At 39.2% G+C, this 15637-nt stretch overlaps 1 protein-coding gene across 1 annotated transcript in view; it reads right to left on the reverse strand.

Moving 5' to 3' along the window:
- The window catches only part of BBS9 (Bardet-Biedl syndrome 9), a 441327-nt gene that overhangs the window by 216310 nt on the left and 209380 nt on the right, over positions 1-15637 (reverse strand). Inside the window, exon 17 of the mRNA XM_082662198.1 lies at positions 10435-10530. Coding sequence (XP_082518324.1) covers positions 10435-10530 — 96 coding nt within the window. The remainder of the gene's footprint in view (positions 1-10434; positions 10531-15637) is intronic.

The following is a 15637-nucleotide window of genomic DNA, read 5'->3' on the forward strand; positions in this document are numbered from 1 at the left end:
AGGACAAAGATTTCTTTTTTGGAATATAGATATAATTTCTACTGGCTTAATAAAAATAATTCTACTGCCTTATAGTGATTTTCTGCATCAACAACTTAACATCTTCAAAGCTCATTCCAAATGTATGTGGTCACAACAGCAAGCTGCATAGTCATTTTAACTATGTATCTTATAATAGGTTTCAGTATGGTAAAAACACAAAATTTGGATCCTTCTCAAAAGAGCTTTACTCAAAAGGTAAAAAACAAACAAACATAACAAAAAAAGGTAAAAAACAGCCATTGCAAAAGTACAACCTGGTATCATTAGTTTGTTTCAAAAAATTGATGTGAAATAAAATTTATTCTATAGAAAGCCCACATCCTGGACACAGTAGGCAGCTTAAATCCCTGTAATCATTCAGGGATTTAATCAAAGTTTTCTATTTTTCTAATAGTTCTTTCATTTGAAGAGAGATTTTGCAATAAGACCCTTCCCCAATTATAAATCTTGGTTCCCTCCATTCCCTCCATTCCCTGACACATCAGCTCCAAGACAGCCAAAGTCTTGTCTATCTCCTACCCTGATGATTATGATGACAACAATGATGACAATGATGATGACATCAGTGACAATAACCACATCTATGATAAGAGCAACTATGATAAGAGCACCAGCTATGCATACATCAAGCACTATAACTACAAAAACCCATTTTTTATAAGAAGGAAAACCAGGCACAGAGAATCTCAGAGACTTGCGAAAGGTCACAAAGCAATTTAAATGTCAGACCTATAATTCATGATATATATCCTTCTTCCCCAATTGTCTAAACTCTACCTATTCCTCAGGATCTGGCTTCAGTCTCACCTACTCCAAGAAACCTTTATTTCTCTACCATCTATAGAAGCCTTACATGTGCCAATCACTATCTAAAGCACTGCACATTCACTCTCTTGTTTAAACCTCAACAGCCCAATAGGCTATTGGCTATATAACAATAGCCCCATTTTACAGAAGAATAAATATAGCAACAGAAGAGTTTAAATAATCTGCAAGGTCATCTAGCCAATTAATAACAGAGCAGGAATTGGAACTTTAGCTAAACTTTAAATAATCCAAAGATTATCTATCAATTTTAACCACCTCATAACAATGCATTTCTCTGAATTTATATAGAGAATTCTACAGTCTACTGTGCACTTAATACATACAACCATGTACTCTTTTTTTTTTTTTTTTTTTTTTTGCGGTATGTGGGCCTCTCCCATTGCGGAGCACAGGCTCCGGACCCGCAGGCTCAGCGGCCATGGCTCACGGACACAGCCGCTCCATGGCATGTGGGATCTTCCAGGACCGGGGCACGAACCCACGTCCCCTGCATCAGCAGGCGGACTCTCAACCACTGTGCCACCAGGGAAGCCCCAACCATGTACTCTTATTTAACTTTCCAGATGATTATATTCAGTCTCTGCAAAGAGACTGTACACTTTCTGAGATCAAAGTTACCTATTTTATTTAATTCACCATTTATTGAGCAATTATTATGTGCAATTTCATAAAGAAAGAAATGTTGGGAGTACAAAAATTACCTTAGTCTTTTTGCTTAAGGAACTTAAGGTAATACGATACGAGCATGTGAAATATTTATTTATATTCCCAAAGGTACGTTGACAAATTCTATAAATATATTACCTCTTTAAATTGGTTTTTAACTTCAATTTGTCACCCTCAGCCAGAATTCAAGAATATATCTGCTCTCATTCCCCTAGTCATACTCTTTTCAATTATATAAGGAATAAAATACACTAAGTATGCCTGCCATGGTGCATGGCAAACACCCTGGTATTCTCTGCTGTCATATCATTCCCCTTGGAGCTTCCCCAGTCTTCCCCTCACTCCAGTCTTTTTTTTTTTTTTTTAAACATCTTTTTTGGAGTATAATTGCTTCACAAATACGTGTTAGTTTCTGCTTTATAACAAAGTGAATCAGCTATACATATATATAAATCCCCATATCTCCTCCCTCTTCCGTCTCCTTCCCACCCTCCATATCCCACCCCTCTAGGTGGTCACAAAGCACCTACCTGATCTCCCTGTGCTATGCGGCTGCTTCCGACTAGCTATCTATTTTACATTTGGCAGTACATATAGGTCCATGGCACTCTCTCACTTCTTCCCAGCTTGCCCTTCCCCCTCCCTGTGTCCTCAAGTCAATTCACTACATCTGTGTCTTCCTGTCCTGCACCTAGTTTCTTCAGAACCGTTTTTTTTTTTTTACATTCCATATATATGTGTTAGCATACAGTTTTTGTTTTTCTCTTTCTGACTTATTTCAGTCTGTATGACAGACTCTAGGTCCTCCCACCTCACTACAAATAACTCAATTTTGTTTCTTTTTATGGCTAATATTCCATCACGTATATGTGCCACATCTTCTAAGTATCAATGGACACTTAGGTTGCTTCCATGTCCTGGCTATTGTAAACAGAGCTGAAATGAACAGTCAAGTGGTACATGACTCTTTTTGAATTATGGTTTTCTCAGGGTATATGCCGAGTAGTGGGGTTGCTGGGTCATATGGTAGCTCTGTTTTTAGTTTTTTAAGGAAACTCCATACTGTTCTCCATAGTGGCTGTATCAATTTACATTCCCACCAACACTGCAAGAGGGCTCCCTTTTCTCTGCACCCTCTCCAGCATTTATTGTTTCTAGATTTATTGATGATGGCCATTCTGACCAGTGTGAGATGATACCTCATTGTAGTTTTGATCTGCATTTCTCTAATGATTACTGATGTTGAGCATCCTTTCATGTGTTTGTTGGCAATCTGTACACCTTCTTTGGAGAAATGTCTATTTAGGTCTTCTGCCCACTTTTGGATTGGGTTGTCTGCTTTATTGATATTGAGCTGCTTGTAAATTTTGGAGATTAATCCTTTGTCAATTGCTTCATTTGCAAATATTTTCTCCCATCCTGAGGGTTGTCTTTTAGTCTTGTTTATGGTTTCCTTTGCTGTGCAAAAGATTTTAAGTTTCATTAGGTCCCATTTGTTTACTTTTGTTTTTATTTCCATGTCTCTAGGAGGTGGATCAAAAAGGATCTTGCTGTGTTTTATGTCATAGAGTGTTCTGCCTATGATTTCTACTAAGAGTTTAACAGTGTCTGACCTTACATTTACGTCTTTACTCCATTTTGAGTTTCTTTTTGTGTATGGTGTTAAGGAGTGTTCCAATTTCATTCTTTTTTTTCTTTTTTTTTTTTTTTTTGCGTTACGCGGGCCTCTCACTGTTGTGGCCTCTCCCGTTATGGAGCGCAGGCTCCGGAGGCACAGGCTCAGCGGCCATGGCTCACGGGCACAGCCGCTCCGTGGCATGTGGGATCTTCCCGGACCGGGGCATGAACCTGTGTCCCCTGCATCGGCAGGCGGACTCTCAACCACTGCGCCACCAGGGAAGCCCCAACTTCATTCTTTTACATGTCGCTGTCCAGTTTTCCCAGCACCACTTATTGAAAAGGCTGTCTTTTCTCCATTGTATATTCTTGCCTCCTTTATCAAAAATAAGGTGACCATATGTGTGTGGGTTTATCTCTGGGCTTTCTATCCTGTTCCATTGATCTATATTTCTGTTTTTGTGCTAGTACCATACTGTCTTGATTACTGTGGCTTGGTGTATAGTCTGAAGTCAGGGAGCCTGATTCCTCCAGCTCCGTTTTTCTTTCTCAAGATTGCTTTGGCTATTTGGGGTCTTTTGTGTTTCCATACAAATTGTGAAAGTTTTTGTTCTAGTTCTGTGAAAAATGCCATTGGTAGTTTGATAGGGATTGCACTGAATCTGTAGATTGCTTTGGGTAGTAGAGTCATTTTCACAATGTTGATTCTTCCAATCCAAGAACATGGTATATCTCTCCATCTGTTTCTATCATCTTTAATTTCATTCATCAATGTGTTATACTTTTCTGCATACAGGACTTTTGTCTCCTGAGGTAGGTTTATTCCTAGGGTTTTTTATGTTTTGTTTTTTTTTTGCGGTATGCTGGCCTCTCACTGTTGTGGCCTCTCCCATTGCAGAGCACAGGCTCCGGACACGCAGGCTCAGCGGCCATGGCTCACGGGCCCAGCTGCTCTGCGGCATGTGGGATCTTCCCGGACCAGGGCACAAACCTGCATCCCCTGCATTGGCAGGCGGACTCTCAACCACTGCGCCACCAGGGAAGCCCTATTCCTGGGTATTTTATTCTTTTTCTTGCAATGGTAAATAGGAGTGTTTCCTTAATTTGTCTTTCAGATTTTTCATCATTAGTGTATAGGAATGCAAGAGGTTTCTGAGCATTAATTTTGTATCCAGCTACTTTACCAAATTCATTGATTAGCTCTAGTAACTTTCTGGTAGCATCCTTAGGATTCTGTATGTATGGTATCATGTCATCTGCAAACAGACAGCTTTACGTCGTCCTTCCCGATTTGGATTCCTTTTATTTCCTTTTCTTCTCAGATTGCTGTGGCTAAAACTTTCAAAACTACGTTGAATAACAGTGGTGAGAGTAGGCAACCTTGTCTTGTTCCAGATCTTAGACTAAATGGTTACACAGTTTTTCACCACTGAAAACGATCTTGGCTGTGGGTTTGTCATATATGGCCTTTATTATGTTGAGGTAAGTTCCCAATAAGCCTATTTTCTGGAGGGTTTTTATCATAAATGGGTGTTGAATTTTGTTGAAAGCTTTTTCTGCATCTATTGAGATGATCATATGGTATTTTTCGTTCAATTTGTAAATATCGTGTATCACATTGATTGATTCGCATATATTGAAGAATCCTTGCATTCCTGGGATAAACCCCGCTTCATCATGGTGTATGATCCTTTTAATGTGCTGTTGGATTCTGTTGGCTAGTATTTTATTGAGGATTTTTGCATCTACGTTCATCAGTGATATTGGCCTGTAGTTTACTTTCTTTGTGACATCTTTGTCTGGTTTTGGTATCAGGGTGACGGTGGTGGCCTTGTAGAATGAGTTTGGGAGTGTTCCTCCCTCTGGTATATTTTGGAAGAGTTTGAGAAGGATATAGGTGTTAGCTCTTCTCTAAATGTTTGACAGAATTCGCCTGTGAAGCCATCTGGTCCTGGGCTTTTGTTGGAAGATTTTTAATCCCAGTCTCAATTTCAGTGCTTGTGATTGGTCTGTTTATATTTTCTATTTCTTCCTGGTTCAGTCTCAGAAGGTTGTGCTTTTCTAAGAATTCGTCCATTTATTCCAGGTTGTCCATTTTATTTGCATATAGTTGCTTTTAATAATCTCTCATGATCCTTTGTATTTCTGCAGGGTCAGTTGATACTTCTCCTTTTTCATTTCTAATTCTATTGATTTGAGTCTTCACCCTTATTTTCTTGATGAGTCTGGCTAATGGCTTATCATTTTGTTTATCTTCTCAAAGAACCAACTTTTAGTTTTATTGATCTTTGCTATCATTTCCTTCATTTCTCTTTAATTTATTTCTGATCTGATCTTATGATTTCTTTCCTTCTGCTAATTTTGGGGTATTTTTGTTCTTCTTTCTCTAATTGCTTTAGGTGTAAGGTTAGGTTGATTATTTGAGATGTTTCTTGTTTCTTGAGGTAAGATTGTATCGCTATAAACTTCCCTCTTAGAACTGCTGTTGCTACAACCCATAGGTTTTGGGTTGTCGTGTTTTCATTGTCATTTGTTTCTAGGTATTTTCTGATTTCCTCTTTGATTTCCTCAGTGAGCTCTGGTTATTTAGTAGCATATTGTTTAGCCTCCATTTGCTTGTATTTTTTACAGACTTTTTCCTGTAATTGATATCTAGTCTCATAGTATTGTGGTTGGAAAAGATACTTGATACGATTTCAATTTTCTTGAATTTACCAAGGCTTGATTTGTGACCCAAGATATGATCTATCCTGGAGAATGTTCCGTGTGCACTTGAGAAGAAAGTGTATTCTGTCGCTTTCGGGTGGAATGTCCTATAAATATTTAAATCTATCTGGTCTATTGTGTCATTTAAAGCTTGTGTTTCCTTATTTATTTTCTGTCTGGATGATCTGTCTTTTGGGGTAAGTGGGGTGTTAAAGGCCCCCACTATTATTGTGTTACTGTCGATTTTCCCTTTAAAGGCTACTAGCATTTGCCTTTTGTATTGAGGTGCTCCTATGTTGGGTGTATAAATATTTATAATTGTTATGTTTTCTCCTTGGATTGATCCCTTGATCATTATATAGTGTCCTTCCTTATCTCTTATAATAGTCTTTATTTTAAAGTTTATTTTATTTGATATAAGTATTGTTACTCCAGCTTTCCTGTGTTTTCCATCTGCATAGAATATCTTTTTCCATCCCCTCACTTTCAGTCTGTATGTGTCCCTAGGTCTGAAGTGGGTCTCTTATAGACAGCATATATATGGGTCTTGTTTTTGTATCCATTCAGCCAGTCTGTCTTGGTTGGAGCATTTAATCCATTTACATTCAAGGTAATTATTGATATGTCTGTTCCAATTACCATTTTCTTAATCGTTTTGGGTTTGTTTTTGTGGGTCTTTTTCTTCTCTGTGTTTCCTACCTAGAGAAGGTCCTTTAGCATTTGTTGTAAAGCTGGTTTGGTGGTGCTGAATTCTCTTAGCTTTTGCTTCTCTCTAAAGCTTTTAATTTCTCCATCGAATCTGAGTGAGATCTTTGCTGGGTAATCTTGGTTGTAGGTTTTCCCCTTTCATCACTTTAAATACATCATGCCACTCCCTTCTGGGCTGCAGAGTTTCTACTGAAAAATCAGCTGATAACCTTAAGGGGATTCCCTTGTTTGTTATTTGTTGCTTTTCCCTTGCTGCTTTTAATATTCTTCTTTGAATTTAATTTTTGTTAGTTTGATTAATACGTGTCTGGGTGTGTTTCTCCTAGGGTTTATCCTGTATGGGACTCTCTGCACTTCCTGGACTTGCGTGGCTATTTCCTTTCCCATGTTAGGAAAGTTTTCGATTATAACCTCTTCAAATATTTTCTAAGACTCTTTCTCTTCTTCTTCTGCAACCCCTATAATTTGAATGTTGGTGTGTTTAATGTTGTCCCAGAGGTCTCTGAGACTGTCCTCAATTTTTTCCATTCTTTTTTCTTTATTCTGCTCCTCAGCAGTTATTTCCACCATCCTATCTTCCAGCTCACTTATTTGTTCTTCTGCCTCAGTAATTCTGCTATTGATTCCTTCTAATGTATTTTTCATTTCAGATATTGTGTTGTTCATCATTGTTTGTTTGTTCTTTAGTTCTTCTAGGTCTTTGTTAAACATTTCTTATATTTTCTCAATCTGTGCCTCTAACCTATTTCCTAGATTTTGGATCATCTTTACTATCATTACTCTGAATTCTTTTTCAGGTAGTTTACCTATTTCCTCTTCATTTATTTGGTCTTGTAGGTTTTTACCTTGCTCCTTTGTCTGTAACATATTTGTTTGTCATGTCATTTTTTTTGATGGGTGGTGCTATGTTCATGTCTTACTGGTCGTTTGGCCTGAGGCATCCAGAACTGGAGTTTGCAGGCAGTTGGGTAGAGCGGGTCTTGGTGCCGAGATGAGGACTTCTGAGAGACCTCACTCCAATTAATATTCCCTGGTATCTGAGGTTCTCTGTTAGTCCAGCAGTTTGGACAGAGCTCTCTCACCACAAGAGCTCAGACCTGCCCCACCCAGCCTGGGAATCAAGATCCTGCAAGCCACATGGTGCAGCAAAAAAAAAAAAAAAGGAGCAGTACAATAACAAAGAATAAAAAATAAAGTAAAATTAGAAAAATAAAAAATTTTTAGAAAAAATAAAGATATACATGCAACAACAAGGTAAAACAGAACCATAGGGACTTCGCTGGTGGCCCAGTGGTTAAGACTCCACGCTCCCAATGCAGGGGGCCGGGATTCGATTCCTGGTCGGAGAACTACTTTCCACATGCATGCCACAACTTAACATGTTGCAACGAAGATCCAGTGTGCCACAACTAAGGCCCAGTGCAGCCAAAATAAACATGAAAAAGAAAAAAAAACATAACCACACCTAAAAAAAAAAAGCTGGAAAAGGTCTTGGCTGTGGGGGCGGGGCTTAGGTGGGGGCGGGGCCTAGGCTTAGGACCTGCAGGGCTGGAAAAGGCAGCAGGGCCGGAGGGGGGCCTCAGAGTGAGGAGTTCGGAGGTTAGGCCCTGGGTGAGGGTGTGGGGGTGGGGCTTAGGCTCAGGGTGCCTCGGAGTGTAGAGGATCAGGCTCTGGACCTCAGCAGGCTCCCCGCTGATCCCCTCACTATAGTGGGACCCTCCCGAGCGTGGGAACCCCTCCCCTCCCCCAGCTACCTCCCCCCGCAGGGCCACCAATCCCGTTTGGCCTCCACTTTTCCTCTCCCTTCTCCCTCTCCCTCCCTCCCATGCCCTCAGGACCCACACAGCTGGAGAGGGCCTCAGAGGGCAGAGGATCAGGCCTGGGACCTCAGCAGACTCCCCAGAGCCCAAATGGGCAGGGGAAATGCTGGCTGTGTTCACTCCAATCCCCCAAGGGTCTCTCCCCCATCCCCATTGCTCCTCTCATCATGAGTGGACCACTCCAGGCATACGAGCACCTCCCCTCCCTCAGCTACCCCTCAGGGGCACTGGTCCCAAACTGCCCCCACCTCTTCCTACGCTCCCTCCCCACCCCCACATCCTACCCAGTTGCTCAGGGGTTCCTCCCATCTCCTTAGGTGTCCGTGGTCCCCCACCAGTGCCTGGTAGGTGCCCTAGTTGTGAGGAGACACAAACTCCGCGTCCTCCTACTCCACCATCTTGACTCCATCCCATTGTATTTTCTTCATATCTATCTCCTTCATCTCCAAGGACATTCCCTAGGTAGAATTCTGGACATCACTGAGGCCAAAATAACCATCAGGGAATTGTAATGGCTACACTTCATGTTTCAGTTTACACAGTTCATTTGATTCTTTATGTAATAGTTTCTGTCCAATTCCATTATTTAGTCTGTCTGCCCACACTGTAGCTGTGTCAAGGCATTCATTACCATATATTAAGATGAATGTGAATAAATCAGTTATATACATGGATATTTGGTGAAATTTAGAGAATGATAAAGTAACTATGGGCAACAGCAATATTCTAAGAGTTACTTTATCTAAAAAAGAATAAATATAATGCATTAGGACATAAATACCCTCATTTGCACAAATAAATGTTTGCCTTTTTTAAATGGTCTCAATTGCAGATTCATCATACAGCATCATCAACTGAAATCAAACAGATGTGTATAATTTCCCAAAGAAATGTTGCCAACAATTTTTTAGTATAACTAAAGAGAACATTTTAACAAAGAGAAATGTACAAAAATGATTCCATCAACCAACTGAAGATTAAAATTAATCAAAGCAAAATGGTGCCAATGTAAAGAAGACTACAATCATGACCAATTACAAAGACCACGAAAAGTACAAAATTCTCTCATTCTTCTCAGAAATGTCTTTAATTTGTGTATCTTATTCTTTAATTTTTAGTTGTTTCCAAATCTATTTCACTAGCCACCAACCTACACATTCCAGAAGCTGTTATGATTTTAACCACAGAAACTTCATTATAGTTTCTAAAATAAGGATGTATATATGTTCCCCCTGTTAACATCTTCATTTTTCAAAAAGAATGTATCCTTATTTTACTATATTTTCTAATTATAAAAGAAATAACCAACTAAAACTGCAAATCCATAAAGTATTGATAGAAAATGAAACCCGTTGTACAAATGGCAGAGATTTTAAAAACTGGAGTGTACTCAGACTTATATATATATATACATACACACACATTCATTTCCCCTAATACCCTTAGTGTACCTAAAATTTGTTGAACACTTCCTTTCTTAATATTTTAATTTATTTCCAAGAAGGTATATAAAACTCAGTGAGTTTAGTAGCTTCATTATCTACATACATCAGAAGTCAGTTTTACATTGAGTAGTTTCAACCATTATTCTCATATGAAGCAAACAAATCAATAAAGCATATTTAAGTATGAAATTCAAACTTGACTATACAATTACTACTTTTCATTCTACTGAGATTAATCTCAGCAAAAGTTATTCACTTTCACTTTCATCTTTGCAAGTGTCCAAAAGGAGGATATAAGAATATACACATACCCCCAAAAAATTAACTCCAGTTTCTAGTAACTCCTAAAACCTAGTTCACCATATACCTATCTCAAAAACATTTTTCAGTTCTTTAAATTCCTCTATCAAACTCTCCTCATCCCCAAAACCAAAGTTAAGTATCACTAATAAAACAGGAATCTATCTTCATAACTAATATAATGGCTCTTAGTTTTCAATATCTAACATCACCCTTGCAGAAATCTTTGATGTGGCAATGATCTGTGATGCACTGTTCTTAATAGAACTTTTCAAAAGCAATAATACCATGGCTTTACTTACGAGAGGTTTTGGAAGCAAGAAGAGTAACTCGGGAACCTCCTAAGAAGCGAAAACCCATTACATTCACCTGATCATCTTCTGACTGATTGGCAAAGCCTACAAAGAAAATAAAAAATCACCTTACATAATCACAAGGCAAAACACTTAATGTTTAAAATAGGAAGCTTAGTTGACAATGAGTATTTTTTATGTCACTAGTCATGTTTAAGGTCCGTGTGTGGACTATAATATATTAACTGATCTCCACAGTTGCTTCCAAATGCTAAAATTACTGCCTCAGAAGAACATGCTGAAATCACTTAATTTTCTTTCTTCTACTAGTTCATTCTAGGTCTGAGGCAGGGAATGTACAAGATGAACTTAGAATGCCTGTCACACCAGAAAGCAAGGAAACTATCAGTGACCAGCAGACTTGTATGAAAAGGACATAAGAGCCAACTTAAAGAGACTACCACTGGCCAGAGATGAAAATACTTGAGTATCAAAATAATAATAACTTCGATGAAGTAAAATACATCAAATATATTTAAAGGCATGGGTTCATATTGACACTGAAAATAAAACAAAAAACCCAAATGCTCACTATTGAAGGATTCTAAAGAATCAACTCATTATTTTAAAAATCAATAATAAAGACAAAGAACCAAGCATTTATCCTGATGATGCTACCAAATTGTACCACATAAACAGTGGTAAATAAGGGAAACATTCTCTGTGTGGAAATATTCCAGCTAAAAATTGTAGAAAGCTTGAAAGAATAGAATACCACCATTTTTCAACTTCCAATGAATTAATGGATCTTAGCATTGACTATCAATAGCTGTTACAATCACAAAAAAGGAGACAAACAGATATAATGTACCCACTGCTGAAAGTATATACCACTATTCTTGCAGTAGTATGGCCAAAATAATCAATCCTAACTCTATTAGCACTAGATGCAACTATCAATTTATAGGGAACAAGACAGAGAAAATATTAAACAAAATCACAGGGATGTAATCAGCAAAATTCAGAGTATGAGAAACTCACAGGAAAAATAATTTGTACTCTTTAACAAATAAACTGCAAATTAAAAAGAGACATGGGGGCTTCCCTGGTGGCGCAGTGGTTGAGAGTCCGTCTGCCAATGCAGGGGACGTGGGTTTGTGCTCTGGTCCGGGAGGATCCCACATGCCGTGAAGCGGCTGGGCCCGTGAGCCGTGGGCGCTGGGCCTGCGCGTCTGGAGCCTGTGCTCCACAGCAGGAGAGGCCACAACAGTGAGAGGCCCGCGTACCACAAAAAAAAAAAAGAGACATGAAGGAGAAAGCCTACAGAAGAGGAGATATCAAAAAAATTCATATCAAAAAATTACAAGTGAAATATATTTGACTGCTGACTCAAAAAAAAAAAAAAAACAAATAAAAATTATAACACTGGAGACTTTCACTCTGTACCCAGATGGAAAAACTGGGGCCAAATTTACCCTCCCATCTCAAAAAACTAAAACATGGAATAAAATACATGAACCATTTTTTAAGACATTGGAAATTAGCAAATGAACAACAGGGATCTCTGACAAAAAAGAAACAAAGTGAGCCCTATGTTTGCACCAGCTAACCACCTAGAGAAATTTCCAAGCCACAAAACAGGGGAGGGGAGCCCAGGTGCAACCCAGCATTCTCGTCGAGTTCAAGAGATAGAGTTGGGAATCTGGGAAGGCCAAAGTGGCAAACGTTCTCAAGGCAGAGAGCATATAGAGCAACAGAGAAAGAACTCCAGAGATCTGCAGAGTCCCATCTGAGTACTCAGTAGAATACTAATGGATGCATGCCTATGAGGAAACTACCTGAGGTTGGGGAGGAAAAAAAAAAAACAGTCAAAAAGATTACAGGAAATAATCGACAAGCCCAGACAGGGCCAGAGATAATCCTTGTTCTCACTGGCCATAATATAGACCATCAAAATTCACTAGGTATCAGGTAGAACACATGGAAGAGTTTGGTTTCAGTAGCAGGTAAAGTTCACACTAGAATAAATGTTGCTCCCATTCCACCTAACAAAGCTCCAAAACAACACTAAAAAGGATCAAACTTTTTCAAGTAACTAAAATGTGTCCCAGAAAAAAAAAAAACCTCAAGAATATTTAGAGGAAAATTAAAATACTCAACACACAATTCGATAAAATTCAGGAATTCTGTCCTTCAGTCAAAAATTACAGGACACAGAAAGAGAAGAGAAATTACAACCCATTAACAAGGAGAAAAATCAATCAAAACTAACTCAGAAATGACACAGACAATAGAATTAGTAGACAAAGGCATTAAAACAATTATTATATTATTATAAATATTCAAAGGAGCTATATTAAATAAAGACATGGAAAAACTTTTTTAAAAAGAGAGAGACCCAAATCAAACCTTGAGAGATGACAACTACAATGTCTGAGATAAAAAAAAATACACTGGGTGGGATTATGAACACATTACACACTGAAAAAAGAAATAACTTGAATGTATAGCAGTAGAAACTACCCCCCAAAAAAGCACAAAGAGAAAAAAGATTGAAAAAACAAAAACAGCATCATTGAGCTCTGGGACAACCCTAAGAGAGAAATATACATATAATTGGAGTCCTTAAAATAAAGATGAATAAAGGAGTGGAGACAGAAAAAAATATTTGAAAAAATAATAGCCAAAATATTTCCAAATTGGATAAAAATTATAACCCATAGATCAAAATATCTTAACAGAGGGAGACCTTCAAGATGGCAGAGGATTAAGATGTGGAGATCACCTTCCTCCCCACAAATACATCAGAAATACACCTACATGTGGAACAACTCCTACAGAACACCTACTGAATGCTGGCAGAAGACCTCAGACCTCCCAAAAGGCAAGGAACTCCCCACGTACCTGGGTAGGGAAAAAGAAAAAACAGAGACAAAAGAATAGGGATGGGACCTGCACCTCTGGGAGGGAGCTGTGAAGGAGGAAACGTTTCCACACACTAGGTAGCCCCTTCACTGATGGAGACCGGGGGTGGCAGGGGGAAGCTTCGGAGCCAGGGAGGAGAATGCAACAGGAGTACAGAGGGCAAAGCAGAGAGATTCCCAACAGAGGATCAGTGCCCACCAGCACTCACCAGCCCAAGAGGCTTGGCCTGCTGGCCGGGACGGGTTGGGGCTGGGAGCTGAGGCTCCGGCTCCGGCTTCTTCGGAGGTCAGATCCCAGGGAGAGGACTGGGGTTGGCTGTGTGAACACAGCCTGAAGGGGGATAGTGCACCACACCTAGCCAGGAGGGAGTCCAGGAAAAAGTATGAACCTGCCTAAAATGCAAGAGACCACTGTTTCAGGGTACGCGAGGAGAGGGGATTCATAGCACCACCTAAATGAGCTCCGGTGATGGGGCAGAAGCCGCAGCTATCAGTGTGGACTCCAGAGACCGGCATGAAACACTAAGAGTGCTAATGCAGCCACCAAGAAGCCTGTGTACAAGCACAGGTCATTATCTACACCTCCCCTCCTGGGAGCCTGTGCAGCCCACCACTGCCAGGCTCCCATGATTCAGGGACAACTTCCCTGGGAGAACACATGGTGTGCCTCAGTCTGGTGCAACGTCATGCCAGCCTCTGCCACCACAGGCTCACCAAGCATTCCGTATCCTTCCCTACCCCCGGCCTGAGTGAGCCAGAGCCCCCTAATCAGCTGCTACTTCAACCCCGTCCTGTCTGAAGGAAGAACAGACCCCCTCAGGTGACCAACACACAGAGGCAGGGCCAAATCCAAAGCAGAACCCCAGGAGCTGTACAAACAAAGAAGAGAAAGGGAAATCTCTCCCAGCAGCCTCAGAAGCAAAAGCTAAGAGAATTCAGCACCACCAAACCAGCTTTACAACAAAACGCTAAAGGAACTTCTCTAGGCAAGAAGCACAAGCGAAGGAAAAGACCTATAATAACTAATCCAAAACAATTAAGAAAATGGTAATAGGAAAATACTTATTGATAATTACCTTAAATGTAAATGGATTAAATACTCCAATCAAAAGACACAGATTGGCTGAATGGATACAAAAACAAGATCCATATATATGCTGTCTACGAGAGACCCTCTTCAGACCTAGGGACACATACAGACTGAAAGTGAGGGGATGGAAAAAGATATTCCATGCAAATGGAAATCAAAAGAGCGCTGGAGAAGCAATACTCATATCAGACAAAAGAGACTTTAAAATAAAGACTATTACAAGAGACAAAGAAGGGCACTACCTAATGATCAAGGGATAATCCAAGAAGAAGATATAACAATTGTAAATATTTATGCACCCAACATAGGAGCACCTCAACACATAAGGCAAAAGCTAACAGCCATAAAAGGGGAAATTGACAGTAACACAATCATAGTAGGGGACTTTAACACCCCACTTTCACAAATGGACAGATCACCCAAAATGAAAATAAATAAGGAAACACAACCTTTAAATAATACATTAAATATGATGGGCTTCATTGATATTTACAGCACATTCCATCCAAAAACAACAGAATACACTTTCTTTTCAAGTGCAAATGGAATATTCTTCAGATAGATCACATCTTGGGTCACAAATCAAGCCTTGGTAAATTTAAGAAAATTGAAATCATATCAAATATCTTTTCTGACCACAACACTATGAGACTAGATATCAATTACAGGAAAAAAATCTATAAAAAATACAAACACGTGGTGGCTAAACAATACACTACTTAATAATGAAGTGATCACTGAAGAAATTAAACAGGAAATCAAAAAATACCTAGAAGCAAATGACAATGAAAACACGATGACCCAAAATCTATGGGATGCAACAAAAGCAGTTCTCAGAGGGAAGTTTATAGCAATACAATCCTACCCCAAGAAACAAGAATCATCTCAAATCAACAACCTAACCTTACACCTAAAGCAATTAGAGAAACAAAAAAAAAAACACCAAAGTTAGCAGAAGGAAAGAAATCATAAAGATCAGATCAGAAATAAATGAAAAAGAAATGAAGGAAATGATAGCAAAGGTCAATAAAACTAAAAGCTGGCTCTTTGAGAAGATAAACAAAATTGATAAGCCATTAGCCAGACTCACCAAGAAAATAAGGGAGAAGACTCAAATCAATAGAATTAGAAATGAAAAAGGAGAAGTAACAGCTGACACTGCAGAAATACAAAGGATCATGAGAGATTACTACAAGCA

This window comes from Grampus griseus, assembly GCF_964374135.1.
Source record: "Grampus griseus genome assembly, chromosome: 9".
NCBI lineage: Eukaryota > Metazoa > Chordata > Mammalia > Artiodactyla > Delphinidae > Grampus > Grampus griseus.